This window comes from Laetiporus sulphureus (genome assembly GCF_001632365.1).
Source record: "Laetiporus sulphureus 93-53 unplaced genomic scaffold LAESUscaffold_75, whole genome shotgun sequence".
Classification (NCBI taxonomy): Eukaryota; Fungi; Basidiomycota; class Agaricomycetes; order Polyporales; family Laetiporaceae; genus Laetiporus; species Laetiporus sulphureus.
Window position 1 is genome coordinate 68,402 of NW_024468584.1, and position 14,543 is coordinate 82,944.

General features: G+C 52.5%; 6 protein-coding genes and 1 non-coding gene across 7 annotated transcripts; 5 read left to right on the plus strand and 2 right to left on the minus strand.

Moving 5' to 3' along the window:
- Positions 1-1,376: 1,376 nt before the first annotated feature.
- Positions 1,377-3,361, plus strand: LAESUDRAFT_732021 (uncharacterized protein). The gene is made up of 3 exons (XM_040910152.1): positions 1,377-2,004; positions 2,055-2,765; positions 2,816-3,361. The coding sequence occupies exons 1-3, from the start codon at positions 1,699-1,701 to the stop codon at positions 3,230-3,232; spliced, it is 1,434 nt and encodes a 477-aa protein (XP_040758448.1). The 5' UTR covers positions 1,377-1,698; the 3' UTR covers positions 3,233-3,361.
- A 214-nt stretch (positions 3,362-3,575) lies between these two features.
- On the minus strand, positions 3,576-6,459 carry LAESUDRAFT_708515 (NADH-ubiquinone oxidoreductase; the record flags this gene model as incomplete). The annotated part of the gene is made up of 11 exons (XM_040906690.1): positions 6,290-6,459; positions 6,152-6,235; positions 6,046-6,094; positions 5,971-5,988; positions 5,893-5,912; positions 5,790-5,841; positions 5,667-5,729; positions 4,388-5,615; positions 4,030-4,337; positions 3,733-3,972; positions 3,576-3,672 (listed from the first exon to the last, which is right to left on the minus strand). Exons 1-11 carry the CDS (start codon positions 6,372-6,374, stop codon positions 3,576-3,578), a joined length of 2,244 nt encoding a protein of 747 aa, XP_040758449.1. The 5' UTR covers positions 6,375-6,459.
- A 169-nt stretch (positions 6,460-6,628) lies between these two features.
- LAESUDRAFT_529647 (uncharacterized protein) lies at positions 6,629-7,192 on the plus strand. Its single transcript, XM_040902832.1, has 2 exons — positions 6,629-6,996; positions 7,073-7,192. Exons 1-2 carry the CDS (start codon positions 6,706-6,708, stop codon positions 7,082-7,084), a joined length of 303 nt encoding a protein of 100 aa, XP_040758450.1. The 5' UTR covers positions 6,629-6,705; the 3' UTR covers positions 7,085-7,192.
- Positions 7,193-8,270: 1,078 nt separating this feature from the next.
- Positions 8,271-9,333, plus strand: LAESUDRAFT_665475 (Mov34-domain-containing protein; the record flags this gene model as incomplete). Its single annotated transcript, XM_040905193.1, has 5 exons — positions 8,271-8,816; positions 8,882-8,906; positions 8,964-9,060; positions 9,117-9,219; positions 9,271-9,333. 5 exons carry the CDS (start codon positions 8,271-8,273, stop codon positions 9,331-9,333), a joined length of 834 nt encoding a protein of 277 aa, XP_040758451.1.
- Positions 9,334-9,600: 267 nt separating this feature from the next.
- Positions 9,601-11,548, plus strand: LAESUDRAFT_687751 (N2227-domain-containing protein). Its single transcript, XM_040905967.1, has 11 exons — positions 9,601-9,712; positions 9,784-10,033; positions 10,093-10,274; positions 10,323-10,405; positions 10,458-10,525; positions 10,580-10,676; positions 10,701-10,849; positions 10,909-11,003; positions 11,055-11,127; positions 11,179-11,285; positions 11,342-11,548. Exons 1-11 carry the CDS (start codon positions 9,626-9,628, stop codon positions 11,438-11,440), a joined length of 1,290 nt encoding a protein of 429 aa, XP_040758452.1. The 5' UTR covers positions 9,601-9,625; the 3' UTR covers positions 11,441-11,548.
- A 109-nt stretch (positions 11,549-11,657) lies between these two features.
- LAESUDRAFT_732024 (glycosyltransferase family 90 protein) lies at positions 11,658-14,133 on the plus strand. The gene is made up of 7 exons (XM_040910153.1): positions 11,658-12,281; positions 12,331-12,474; positions 12,526-12,622; positions 12,674-13,199; positions 13,257-13,622; positions 13,676-13,896; positions 13,956-14,133. The coding sequence occupies exons 1-7, from the start codon at positions 11,832-11,834 to the stop codon at positions 14,030-14,032; spliced, it is 1,881 nt and encodes a 626-aa protein (XP_040758453.1). The 5' UTR covers positions 11,658-11,831; the 3' UTR covers positions 14,033-14,133.
- Positions 14,134-14,440: 307 nt separating this feature from the next.
- On the minus strand, positions 14,441-14,534 carry LAESUDRAFT_t95. The gene has a single exon. It is a non-coding gene; the product is annotated as a tRNA-Ala (tRNA).
- Positions 14,535-14,543: the final 9 nt, after the last annotated feature.

The window sequence follows — 14,543 nt, forward strand, 5'->3', positions numbered from 1 at the left end:
CCCCGTGTGGAACTGCTTCGTAGTATTATGCTTCTAGGACTCTTGCTACGGGTTAGCATCGACCTTGAGAACAATGCTGGAGCTGCTTCGACAACTAGTGAAGCTCCTGCGACATGCCAATAGGTATGCACGGATTTCCGGATCATCGAGAAGGAGACAGCTGATATTGACTAAGAGGGACAACGTCGTGGCAGGCCACACAAGGAAAGCGGCCTGGGAATTGACGGCACCCAAATAGGCAACTTTTTGAGCCAATGATATGGTTGCTACCGTTTTTGGTTTGCTCGCCTCTACGTTCTAGAGTCGACCGAAATGCACGAACGCTATATACAATTGTAAACGACCCATTTAACGTCGTCTACTCGACTGAGGACGGCGTGTACTCACCGCACTGCCGCAGGCTGCATCAGGTTATGCTGAGGTGGGTCCTGCGTTCCCACGATGCGAAAGGTCGCGTAGTACGTGTCGCGCAACGATCTTGTCTTGCCAGCAAATTCGCCTGGTACCGATACGGATCGCAAATCGCCATACATCTGCCTGCAAGTTCATGACGCTGAGCGGTGCGTATGAGTTGGACGTCATCAGCTTCAAATATACGAGTGCTTTCAACTGGCCATATGCCAAAAGTCGTTTCCAGTCTACTCCCTACTAGTAATTCGTTATCTCAAACTCTGCAAGAGCAATGGGCAATGGAAAACTGTTGATGAAGGACCGCTTTACTCGGCATATTTCAAAATGCTTCGGAAGGCGCTACGGGCCAGAACTCACCGAAGTCAATAAAGTTGAGACCCCCGTGTGGAACTTGAACTGCTTCAAAGTATTATGCTTCTAGGACTCTTGCCGCGCGGCATGGGTTAGCATCGACCTACAGAACAATGTTGGAACTTCGACAACTAGTGAAGCTCCTGCGACGTGGGTACTCACGGATTTCCGAATCATGCAGAAGGGGACAGCTGATATTGAGTGAGAGGAACAATATTGTGGCGGGCCACACAAGGAAAGCCTGGGAACTGATGGCACCCAAACAGGCAGCTTCTTGAGCCCGATATGGCCGCTACTCACGTCCACGTTCTAGAGCCGACCGAAATGCACGAACGCGATATACAAATGCAAGCGACCCGCATTCACGATGTGGAAGGTCGCATCGTGTCGCGCAACGACCTTCGTCTTGCTGGAGCCCATACGAACTGCAAATAGTTATACATCCGCTTGCAAGCTCGCCACGCTGAAACGCTGAGCGGTGAATACGAGTTCCCGCGAAAGCGGAGTCAGAGTCTCCTGAGCAGAAGGCTATCTTACTTGGCAACTCCACTTTACACAATTTGTCTCCATCTGCATATGTACATGAGCCGGACGCCGTCGGTTTCAAATCTACGAGTGCTTTCAATTGGTCATATGAAAGTTAAGTTTCCGCTCTACTGCCCACATGCCGAGGACAAACTGCATTCGTTATCTCAAAATCTGCAAGAGCAACGGACATGCCAGGAGGCTGTTGATGAAAGACCTCTGGACGACTCGTCGCTCATTCATCTAGTATCCAGCCATGCTGCTCATGCGTGGTCGGCGTACGGAACCAGGCTCGTCGTCACGAGGCCCAGTGTCTTGGCCTCGAGTCCATCCGTGGTTGATAATCTCTAACACTCCACACACGTTCCCCCTGCCCGCTCACTGCGAGCAACCTGCGTATATCACCTTTCGATGCCTCGCCCGACGCTTAGCGCGCATTCTGCTCCGCCAGGCTCGAGCGTCTATCACCACCCCGATGTGCACACGAACCCCAAGCATTCCAGCAGCATGGCCGACTTCGAGGTTGAGCATTCTCCAGGTCAATCTACGGCCGCACTGCCCTCATTGCGGCGTAGACGGCCATCGGAAGACTTCGACAACGAGACGGCATTCCGATCGAGCGTGGCCGCTCTCCTGATGATCAAGGCGCATCCATTCGCGGTGTCCGGGCGTATACCGATCGACCCGTCCGCATTGACTCTGTTCTTCCGTTCAAAAGTTCGCCCGTCGCTTATCACATTCGGTTACTTACGCTGAACTCGACGCAGAGCGGCATCACACACTCGGTCGACTTCCCGATCGACATCGACCATGATATGCCACCAGCGCTTGACGTGCTGATCGCGGCGTGCAGACCACATCCCACCGGCGTAGACGGCTACACGTCTCCTGAGAACGAATCGTTATTCTACCCTCCCGATCTCCCGCTCACCACGACCCTCGAAATCGCGAACCATCCGATCCTCGAGACTGTACGGAATATGCTCTTCCCGACGCTCCCCGTGGGGCACTACCTAACTGCGATCCGGGACAAGCTTGAGATCGTGCTCAAAGGCAACAGCCTGCCCGTCCAGCAGCGGCCAAGCGACAATCGCGTCGCGACAATCGTGGTGACGCTGCCCGTGCGTTTCCGTGGCGGGACCCTCATCGTACGCAGTACCGATGGGCGCGAGGACCAGTTTGCCGGGCGAGGTGGGAAGAGCGGCGATATGGAGTGGACGGCGTTCATGGCGGATGCGGACCATGAGGTCGACACGGTGCAGAAGGGCTGCAGGATCACGATCAGCTACGGTGTGCAGCTCAAGACGTTCGGGCCCGCGCTCATCCAGCCTGATCCGTTAATCGTACCGAGCGACGCGTTCCTCGATCTGCTCTCGCCGATACTGAACAGGTCTCGCGGACGGCGACTCGCGTTCTACCTCACGGGGGACTACGGTGTCAATCCTGCCGAATCGCTCGCCGAGTCGCTCGTGCCATACGTATGTGCAGATATATGCTTTGTGAACTAAGCACTCAATGGCGGCTCTAGCTCAAAGGTGGCGACTCGCTCCTATATCACGCCATCAAGCTCTATAAGCTCTCACCGGAGCTCCGCTGGACGGCAGGCGGGTACATCTGGCCCGTCGATAAGACCGTCGAGCTCCTCAGCGATCTCAGCGAGAGCCCCAATGGCTCGCATGCGCGCATGCCCATCTCTGTCATCAATGGCGGGCGCCTACCCGGTACATTCAACTCGTCCACACTGGAGCCTGATGGCCAAGAAGACGATGACCTGCACCGCCGCGTGCAAAAGAGTGGCGCGGTGCCCATCGCCGAGACGGACATCGTGCTGCTGAACGATTTTAGTGTGACGGGGCCGATCACGAAAGAGCGTGTGCCGTTTGCGCAGGGAAGGGACTTGGAGAAGCTCGTGGTGAATGTGCTGATGGTAGTTTTTGTTCCATGATGCATATATCTTACTGTTTCTGTCGTTTTTGTTTGCTTTTTTTTTGGTTTAGTTGTGCATGTATGTAGTATAGTGTTGTATCATCAGCTTGCATTTAGGAGGACTCTAACAGACCTCATAATTACCCGCTTTTTCGACGAGCACTTCGCGCAGGCGACTCGGCTGATCACACCGTCACCAATCACGAGCATAACATGCTCGATTTGATGAATGGACGGATGCCTTGAGAACCCGTCGCCGAGCCGACTCTCAATGCCACAGCGTGATGCCATGCACGTCCGTCTACATTGCCGGGTCAAGGAGTAAGGAAAGAACAGTTTCATTACATAAAAAATTCATATAGCTATGCGTATGCCGCTTCCGAACCACTCGACAGTTCGCTGAAGCCATAGTTTTCGCCCTTCACAAACGCACGTGTGCACTGCGCCATCGTCACGGACCTAACAAGACAAGAATGTCAAGATTGATCTCGCTGTAGTTTGCGGGCCAGGTGTACTCACGCTCGGGATATAGGATCTGTCTGGTAGAAGTTGCTGATGGGCTTCGCGAGTGGCTTGCCAGAAACCTTAGCATTCGCGGTGCCCGCAGCCAACGTCTTCAGGCCCGCGAGGGCGACTTCAACTGATGTCGGCTCTGACGAGTCATAGCGCACGAGCGTAGGGGAGATCTCCCACATGCGATCCCTCAAGTGAAGAACGTCATCATAGGGCAGAGGGTTGTCCAAGACTTCGGAAATCGCGCTATTTTCACAACACGTAAGCCAATTATAACAGTTAATGGAACTGATGGTAACGAACCGAATGATCTTCCAGTCCTCCCGCGATGCGCCGGGAGGAGGAACAGCTGCGCGACCCATCTGTGAACGACCTTCAGTGTTCACCCAGGTCATCGATTTTTCCGTATATGCAGCGCCCGGCAGGCACACGTCTGCGAGCTGTGCGCCAAGGTCACCATGGTGACCCTGGTAGACGACGAAGGCGTCTTGAGGAATAGACTTGGGATCGACCTCATCAGCGTTAAGTAGGTAGATGAACTTTGGCTTCGTCGTAGATGCCTTCCTGGAGGAAACAAACCCGATCTCGTACGCGGCGGGTCGCGATGCAATCTGTTAACAGTCATTAGCGCCACCTAACAGAGGAAGATGAATAAAGATACCCTCTGCAGAACGCTGAAGCCATTCCACTCTGGAGTGAGAAGCGTATCCTTGTTCTCCTCCACATACTTCGCAAGCGCGTTGTACACCGCAGCGCCATCAGGGTGCTCGACCAGAGCACTGCCGACGATGATGAGCGGCTTCTTCGCAGACTTGAACTTCTTCGCAAAGTCACTCTTGCCTGAGACGAAGTCCGCAACAGCCTTTGCATCCGAGCCCAGGTAGTCATATCCGTATGCCGTGTCGACGCGTTCGCCAATGAGTCCGACATCGAGAGCCGTATGAAGCCAGCTCTTGCGAATGCGCGAGTTGAGTACAGCGGCCTCGTGACGCGGATTGCTGCCGACGAGCAAGATGACGTCCGCCTGCTCGACACCGGGGATGGTTGAGTTGAACAGGTAGTTCGAACGTACATCCACAGCATGCACTGGGGCAGCACGGCCACCAACGGAGTCAACGGCCAGGTTATCGGAGCCAAGACGGTTCACGAGATCCTTGAGCGCGACCATCGACTCGGTATCAGCGAGGTGGCCAGCAACAGCCTGAATCTCATCACCGCGTGCGCCAGACGTATTCAGGCCGTCCGCAATAGCACTCAATGCATCCTCCCAGGATGCAGGGATGAACCGATCGCCTTGCTTGATGAGCGGCATGGTCAATCGCTGGAATCGCAAACCGTCATATGCATAGCGCGTCTTGTCACTGATCCACTCCTCGTTCACGTCGTCATTCGGTCGTGGCTGCACGCGCATCACCGTCTGTCCGCGCGAGTCCACGCGGATGTTCGAGCCAACAGCATCCATGACGTCGACTGAGTCCGTGTGCTTGAGCTCCCATGGACGCGCGTGGAATGCGTATGGCTTGCTCGTCAGCGCACCGACGGGGCACAAGTCCACGATGTTTCCAGACAGCTCCGAGTTCATCGTCTTCTCCACGTACGTGCCGATCTGCAAGTCGTTCCCACGGCCAGTTGTACCAAGCTCCTCCACTCCAGCGACCTCATTCGCAAAACGGACACAGCGAGTGCACTGAATGCAGCGGTTCATGGACGTCTTGACAAGAGGACCAAGATCCTTGTCCTCGACGGCACGCTTTCCTGTGATTTCGTGAAAGCGCGAACGGTCTGCTCCGTATCGCATCGACTGATCCTGCAAGTCGCATTCTCCTCCCTGGTCGCAGATGGGACAATCTAAAGGGTGATTGGATAAGAGAAATTCCATGACACCCTCTCTATGTAATATTAATAACGGCAGCACGAGCAGATGGGGAGACAAGACATACCGTGCCTCATGGACGAGAGGAGAGTTAGTGTGCACTTTTGCACCAGGCATGGCGGGCATCGCGCTGCAACGCGCGAGTACAATGAACAGTCGACTCTGTATCCCAACGTCATGTCAAACTCACCATGATGCAATTGGTTTTGGTGACCGCTCAACCTCTACCAGACACATACTACAGAGATCGTCAGATGGTCGAGGAGAAATAGACGGTAACACAACATACCGACAGTTTCCCGCGATCGCGAGCCTAAACGCGTACGCATCGGATGTCAGCAAGCGTAGCAGGGGAGGCAAATACGACATACCTGTCATGATAACAAAACCTGCCCAACAAACGAACATCAATAAGTATCCCAATCCACCCGTATCATAGCAATTACCGTGGTATCGTAGCCCCAGCGGCTTCGCATGCTTGAATCAAAGCAGAACCTGGACGATCGCTCTGTCCATCAAAGCCGCCCGTACCTTCAAGAAACGCATACGCACCCTGCGGGACAGTTACTTCCTTCCCATCTACTGTCAAAGTAATGTCCGCTTGCTTCGCTGAAGTTGATGCAAAACTTCTTCTTCCTGCCCACGCGTTCAGTCGACACCCTTGCAGCGGCATTCATTATCGCCACATACCTCCCAATGGAACAGATGCAGGAACATACTTCGTTAGGATGCCACTGGCTGTGGGTTTCGACGCAGACGACACCAGCCGCAACATCGCTAAACAGTTACAAGACCCGCGAGATAACACTCGTCGGCGTGCAGGTAGGCGGTCACCTGGGGAAACAACGTGCTCGTCAGGCAGGGCGTCGAGAGAGGCGACGATGAGCGAACCCCGGCTTCTGCCGAACCAGCGTCTATCATAAACCAGCCTATATGATTGGCCAACGAGCTGTTTTCTTTTTTGAACCGAACCCGACCGAAACGATCTGAACGCGTTTGGGTCACGTGTATTACATCTCCCTTCAATAGGTGGCCAGTTTGGGCAACCCGCGGTACTGCCTGTCGGGCGCAGTCACCCGGGTTATTGTTCTCTCATTCTTTCAGTCATGGACGTCTCTGGCTCGAGCCACTACGTTCACGGAAATCGTCCGGCGTCGATTTCAGAGCTTGCCACAAGGGCACAGGACATCTTCTGGGACCCGAACAAGGGTCTGAAGCACTGGTTGCGTACCGCGGAGAAGGCCAGAAGAACAGCTGAGCAGCTTGTCAAGGACGGCGATTATGAGAATGCGTTCGTGAATTATGCTAAGGCCGCCACCGTTGTACTGGAAAAGATACCTACGCATCGAGACTACAGCGTCTTATTGACTCCCGATCAGCGGAAGAACCTTGATATGGTGAGCATCCTGATCAGTCACGAGAATTGCGGCTCTATGTGTCCCGTCTCATTGTCATGTATCCTATGCTGGTGAGGTTGTATTGTGAACACTAGATGCAGCGGGAGGTGAAGTTAGCAGCGGGATGTGGCGGTTGTACGAAAATGCATCCGTTACGAATTGTTTCCAGGTTACCTCTTCAGAACCGGTCGGGTGATTGTCGTTGAGGCAGCATTACTGTGCCTTCAGCAATTTTCTTTGCTTTGAAATCGCATACGCGCTGACTTCATTTGCCAACAGAATGGCCAAGACATTCTCGATAGTATGAGCCGGCTCAAGCCTCTCCTCGTTGATCGCTACGAGCAATGGCACGGGCAGCGTGGCTCAACATCAGGCTCCAACCATTCTTCGGTTCCCAGCTCATCGCAGGATGAGAGAAGGGGCCAGGAAAGAAGAAGCCGAGACTCATCGCGGCGACGTCGCGAAGACTTGCAGGAAGAGCGCGCACGGAACGCTTTGGAGGCGGCTCGACGAGAGCAGGAATGGCAGAGGACGGAACAGGCGCGGCGGCAGCACATAGAGAGGACGCAATACACGAAGGAAGACGAAGAACGAGCTAGACAGCATGAAGCGGAGGCGCGTCGGAGAGAGGAGGCTGCCGCTGCGGCCCAACAAGAGCGGGCAAGAAAGGATGCGGAGGCACGACAAGAGCAAGAGCGGAGAAGGTCGCTTGACCAGAAACGCAGGCAAGAGCAGGAAGGGATTGTGCGTCGGCAGCAGGAAGCGGAGGCAGCTGCTCTTGCTGCTCGGATGGAGGTCGCGACACGACTGTCGCCATCAACTATAACACCAATCCCGTCCCATCAAGTCATCACACAAGAGGCTATGACCAGATCGGTGCCTCCTGCATTTCCCGTAGCAGCTCCTCAACCCACACACGCGACAAACTCATCACGGTACAGTAGCAGCTTCGGTTTATCCGTCATGCCGCTCGAGAATCCGCTGCGGAACGACGACGACTCCTCGAATGACGCTGAGGGAGTAGATGGGCAACAGCCATGGATTCGCCAGAGGAGTCCTAATCAAACGCCTACTAAGTTAAGGCAGTATGCCCCTGGGTGAGCCGTCTCAATCCACGCGGCATATGTGATGATTGACTGGCCATGTACAGAATTTCATATCCACCTCCGATCACGACAACCTCTCCTCCCCCTCCGGAACTTGGGCATGTTCGCTATCCCTCTTTGATGTCGCAGCACCAGCTCAAACAAGGTTACGTGCCATCCTTGCAGTCCATGTTCTCTAGTTCTTCCATTGCTACACCTCCTCAAGATTCATCACTTCTATTTGAGTCCAAAGGTCCAGGCGACTTATATTCCAATATCCTTCCTAACCCGTCAAATCCCATTGTAGATCCCATCGTTCCACCCTTTCCCGGTCGTTACCATACTCCAGAGTCATCTGGCAGATCAAGCACAGTATCATACTCCTCCAGTGGTCACAATACGTCATCCAGAAGTTCGTTTACTCCTTCGTCCCAAGGTCCGCCCACAGCACCACGGATAGTCCCTAGCACGTCAGTCGACACTTCCATTCGAGAGCTGAAGACGGTCAGGCTTCCGAGGGAATGCCTTCCCCGCTTTGTGTCGATTGCACGTGTGAACACCTTGCAGAACAGGGAGACATGCGGTTTGCTGCTTGGCAAGGACAAGGGAAGCAAATACGTCGTGACCACACTGCTCATCCCGAAGCAGCACTCAACGAGTGATACGTGCACCATGGACGAGGAAGAGCTTGTGCTGCAGTTCACAGAGGAGCGCCACCTGATAACTCTTGGCTGGGTGCGTGCGTTATGCCGTCAGCGGTCGAGCGCGGGCTAACGTTCATTTCGTTCATCTTTTATTAGATCCACACGCATCCCACACAGTCGTGTAGGTGTTGTGTCGCTCTCGATTGAGTTAGGAGTTAACTGTCTTCCTGGGTATCAGGTTTCATGTCGTCAGTTGATCTGCATACACATTCCGGCTTCCAACGTATGCTGCCGGAGTCATTCGCAGTCGTTTGCGCGCCATCATCCACGCCTACGTATGTGTCTTTGCTGCTTTTACGCTATGTTTGCTCTGACCGAGGCTGTTATCAAGCTTTGGCATATTCCGACTGACAGACCCTGCAGGCCTGCAAACGATCCTAGACTGTACCATCAAAGAGGCTTTCCACCCTCATCCTGAGGTTCCCGTATACACAGTTCGTCTTTCATCGGTTCTCATGCGATTCATGGCTCATACGCATATACAGGACTGTGATAACAGTCATGTGCAGCTCAAAGAAATGCCTTTGGAAATTATTGATCTTCGTTGATTGCCACATACCTATTGCATCCTGATATCTCATCAACATTCGTTCGTATTCACATACCTTGGTCATTTGTACTACATCATCAGCATCATCATTATCACGTCTCTATGTTGCAGGGATTATAAATTTATGGAGTTGCAGTATTTCTCAGATCTGGCTCGTTCGGAGGGCGAACCAAACAGTGCATAGATCGTTATATGAGCGCCTCGAATGCCTATTATGGCAATGTACCCGACCGCGGATCGGATCATTTCCACTCACATTTGTTCCTTGCGAGTAAACCGCACTCTGCAGGATGTCATTTACTCACGAAGAAATTGAAGAGGAGAGAGCCCATTTTGCGAACGTCGTTGCAACGTTTCGGCAATATGCACAGTACTCGGTAAGGACCGTAACTTCTGCAACCATCGAACAACAAGGACAAAACGCTCAACGCGATGTGTTGCTTACCAGCTGTTCGCAAACAATCGGCGCAGAAAAGACTACTACACGTTGCCGAGGGCAGATCAAGAACTGCTTGACGGGTTGGGCTACAAGGCGAAGTTGGCAGAGGCCGATCGTGCAGTCTTGGCAAATGCAGAGTTTCTGAACCAGATTGTGGCCAATCCTGATATCTTCGGCCATGAGCTGGATGAAGAAGAAAGGCCTCTGGAAGAGAACAATGAAGGTCATGCTTATCAGGACGCTGTTCTTCACAATCACGGTAGCTCGCAATTGATCTCATCGCCATAAGACACGATTCGCTGAGATATTTTCCAATAGGCCACTCGCACTCGCTTGGTCATAGTCACGCCCATGGTTCTCACTCGCATTCCCATTTGCATGCTACGCCGTCTGGACCGCAGTCAGGCCAAGGAGGAGGGAAGCGATACAAGCCCACTGAATTCGATATGGATAAATTGCGCAGTACGCTGAAACAATTCGTTCGCGATTGGAGCGAGGAGGTATTCTGAGGACATTATCATTGTCTCTGGATCCTGAATACGCATCAGGGGAAACCCGAAAGGGAATTATGCTATGCGCCCATGAGAGAAGCTCTTCTTCAGCATTTCTCTGGAGTGTCGCAAGAAGACAGGTAATCCTCAAGGGCTGCAGTGGAACTCCTGCCTAACGAAGTTCACAATCAGGAAAAACCTAAGAGTCCTCATTCCGGGAGCCGGCCTTGGCAGACTTGCATGGGATGTTGCTTATCTTGGTTAGTGAAATCTCAATGAATGTGATCAGCCATCTGCTAATGGAATGATTGTAGGCTTTGCATGTCAAGGAAATGAATTTTCACACTACATGCTTCTTGCGTCCTATTTCATCTTGAACAGGCAAGCTCGAATACAGCCTTCTAGTTGCCAGTAACTCATTGTTCTCTCACGCAGGACGGATGAAATTGGGCAGCATACCCTGTATCCATATGTCCACTCATTTTCCAATCTACCAAATAATGAGGCCATGTTGCGACCGATTAATATCCCAGATGTCCTTCCTTCCTCCCTGCCACCTGAAAGAGACTTTTCTTTGGTAGCAGGTAGGTCCCGTCGTTGAGCCCGCATTTTCGTGCTTTTTTCATACTCTTGGACTGTCTAGGCGACTTCGAGGAAGTGTACGGAACGGGGCGTGATGACAAGGAGCCGCAATCGGGACAGTGGGATGCTGTAATGACTTGCTTCTTCATTGATACAGTGAGTCCCAATGGGATCGTTTATCCGACGTACTGCTGAATGAGTGCTCAGGCGAAGAACATTGTGAATTATCTTCGAATAATCCACCGTATACTGGCGCCAGGCGGCGTCTGGATCAATCTCGGTATGCTCATAGATGTCACAGTTGAGCGAAGTGTATAATAATTCTCAATAGGTCCATTGCTGTGGCATTTCGAGAACAACTCAACAAACGATCCGTCCGTCGAGCTGACCCTGGAGGAAGTGAAGACGCTTGCCCGCAAGATTGGATTCGAGATATCGGTAGGTCCCGATACGACTGCATTGGGTCAACTATGGTACTCATACCTGCATGATAGAATGAGAGAACGATTGATACGACTTACACAAACAATACCCAAAGCATGCTTGGATATATTTACCATGCTGCGTTCTGGACGGCGACTAAAATTAACTAGATCGGTTGAAGTGCCCTATAAATGCTCTTACCATAGAGATCGGAAGGAAACACCTCAGTTTGGCTATATAATAACGAAGCTGAAGATCAGTTGCGGTTCTGTTGGCGTTTCATGCATATCATGAGTGAATTGTGTGGTTGAACGTGCACACCTGCCATTTCGAGACTGCGCACTCGAAGCGTTTCTCGATCAACCTGGTTGTTTGTAGACTTTACCCGCACCACTCACGTATCACCTCCTTCTGCGTTGATCATTCCCATACACTCAATTGCCGTTTATGCTAGAGAAACGTCTATTCTTCCTGCCTGCACGCTGATTACTGTGTCGCATAAACTATTGTCTACATTCGACGGCATTTAGCGACCGCCTAAATCTCATTCTCAACAACAACATGTTCAACAGTCTTTCTGGAAACAAAACCGGGCTACTATTTACACTGGCTATCATAATCTTCTTCGCACAAGGAGGATCATGGGCAGGACGCAGCCAGAGAGATAGCAACTTCCCTGACAACTCATTGCTACCAAGTGCCTCGAAGATCATCCCTTTCTCGGGGCACCATGGCCGACGAGCAATCAAGGAGCACCCGATACCCAAACTGATGGCGGAGGCCGAAACGAAGTTCCGACAATTGGTGTCGAGCCAGAGCAAGACGCTAGAGGAAGCAGTTAAAGAGTACCAGCGGAGGTATGGGCGGAAACCGCCGCGGGGCTTCGATGAATGGTGGAGATTTGCGCAGGACAACGAGGTTGTCATGATTGACGAGTACGACGGGATCATGGAGGACTTGGCCCCATTTTGGGCTATGCCAGGGGAGGAACTGCGAGAGCGAGCCGCGCTAGTACGTATTTCGTCGTATCTCCTCCTGCAAATGTATTGATATTCTGCAGGCGGGGCATCTCCCCTATATAGATCTAGTCAGAATCCGTGATGGGAAAGCCACAGCAGTAAACATCCGTGACGGACCCAACAGCGATGATGTTGGGGCGCGTGCGAAGGGTTTCCGGTCGATGATTGAGAAGTTCCAGGACAAAGTGAGTATCCTGCCTGTCTTGTCAAGGCTCATGTATGAATCTCATTCATAGCTTCCTGACCTAGACTTCCCCGTCAACGCGATGGCGGAAGGGCGGATCCTCGTTCCATGGGAACAGCGCTTTCAACCGAACTCGACAATGCAAGATGGTACGGCTCAGCGCACTGTCTCACGATGACCCCTGACACTTTCACCTACAGACTACATCCAAGCTGAGCTGAGCGGCGCATACTCCCCTGACTGGAGGGGAGAGGGCAACGTCTGGGAAGCGTACCGCCGCACCTGTGATCCCGGCACGCCCGCACGCAGGCTCTTCAGCTCCTCCCGTGTGATCTCAACGAATCGCACTAGCCAGCTCGTTGCACGTACGCAGGAGTTTGAGTTTGTACCGGACGTCAGTGCCAACTATTCCTTCTGCGAGAATCCCTGGGCACACTACATACAAGGCCACTTCTTCTCTGACTGGCGCACGATTCCGGTGCTCTTCCCTGTGTTCTCCCCGGCGCAGGCCCCTGGGTACTCGGACATCAGAATTCCGAGCCATTATTACTATGGTCAGACGAGGCGATATACGTACGGGTACGACCCGGTGAACCTGGTGCTTAAGGAGATCGACCATATGGAGACTCCCTGGGAGATGAAGTCAGACAAGATATTCTGGAGAGGCGCGTCGACGGGTGGTGGTAGTTCACCTCCTGGCTTTGCCGCTTCGTATCAGCGCCACAGGTTGGTAGCTCCAGCGGTTCCTAGTGCGCCCATGAGATGTTGACGGCGTTCATGCAGGTTAGTGCGTATGGCCAGCGACACGTCAAACGTCAATCGCACAGTTGTCTTCGCCGATCCTCCAAGCTCGACAAACTACATCTATGCGGATGTTCCTATATCAATACTGAACGAAGAGATCATGGACGTCGCCTTCATGAAGGTAGTTGATTCATACAACTACCCCGGCGGTCTTAATGCACTGATCAGGGCACATCGTTTCGACGATGGCGGAGTCAACCTGGGTGACCACTGGAGACACAAGTACCTTGTTGACATAGACGGTATGGGCTACTCGGGCCGATTCTTCTCGTTCATGGAGTCGGACAGCGCCGTGATCAAGTCAACGGTGTACAAGGAGTACTTCTCCGACTGGATCCAGCCTTGGTATGTGCTTCAATACGTCGCCCGTGAAGCATGTGCTGAATGATGGGTACTAGGTTGCATTACATCCCGCTTTCCCAGTCATACCAGGAGCTCTACAATATTCATGCTTTCTTCTCTGGCGCGACCACGTCGACGCTGGAGGCTGTGAACTCAACGGCACTGGCCGTTCCCCCAGCATCACGACACTCGGTTGACGGTGACCGGAGACTGCGTCGGATCGCCCGCGCAGGCAAGCAATGGAAAAGGACGATTGGGAGGAGAGTAGATATGGAAGGTAGGACGTCCTTCTCTGCACTGCCAATGCGCGAGGCTGAACGTGAATGTCATCCTCAGCGTATGTATACAGACTTTGTCTGGAGTATGCGAGACTGTTTGCGGACGATCGGGATGCTATGGACATGACTCTCTGACATTGGCATTTACTGCGTTTTCGCCGAGGTGCTTTGTGCATGTACAATTGATTAGTCGACTATAATATGGGATACAGCAATGCATGTTCACTGCCAAACGGTCTTTCATGATTACAGTACCCATTGTGATTGCACCATTGCAACCTCAAAGTAACTCTACGAAGGTCTCCGGCATACAATTCTATCAATTGCACAGTGGGACCTGTCACAAACAAAACCACCGTTTGGAAGTAACTGCCCCTTATAAGGCCGTCGCTTTCGTGGTAAGATGCGTACTGCACGAGAACCCTGCGCGTCCATGAGAAGATGCTCATGGACGACTCGAAGCACTCAGCTAATTAACGTTGTTACCATTTGCCCTGATACATTAGCTACAGTGTAGTACTAACTTGCAACAAGTACAAAAAATGGACATTCAGGGGATTGAACCCTGGACCTCACGCAAATTGCGTAATCTGGATGCGGATGCGAAGCGTGCGCGCTACCACTGTGCCAAATGCCCTTAAGCATG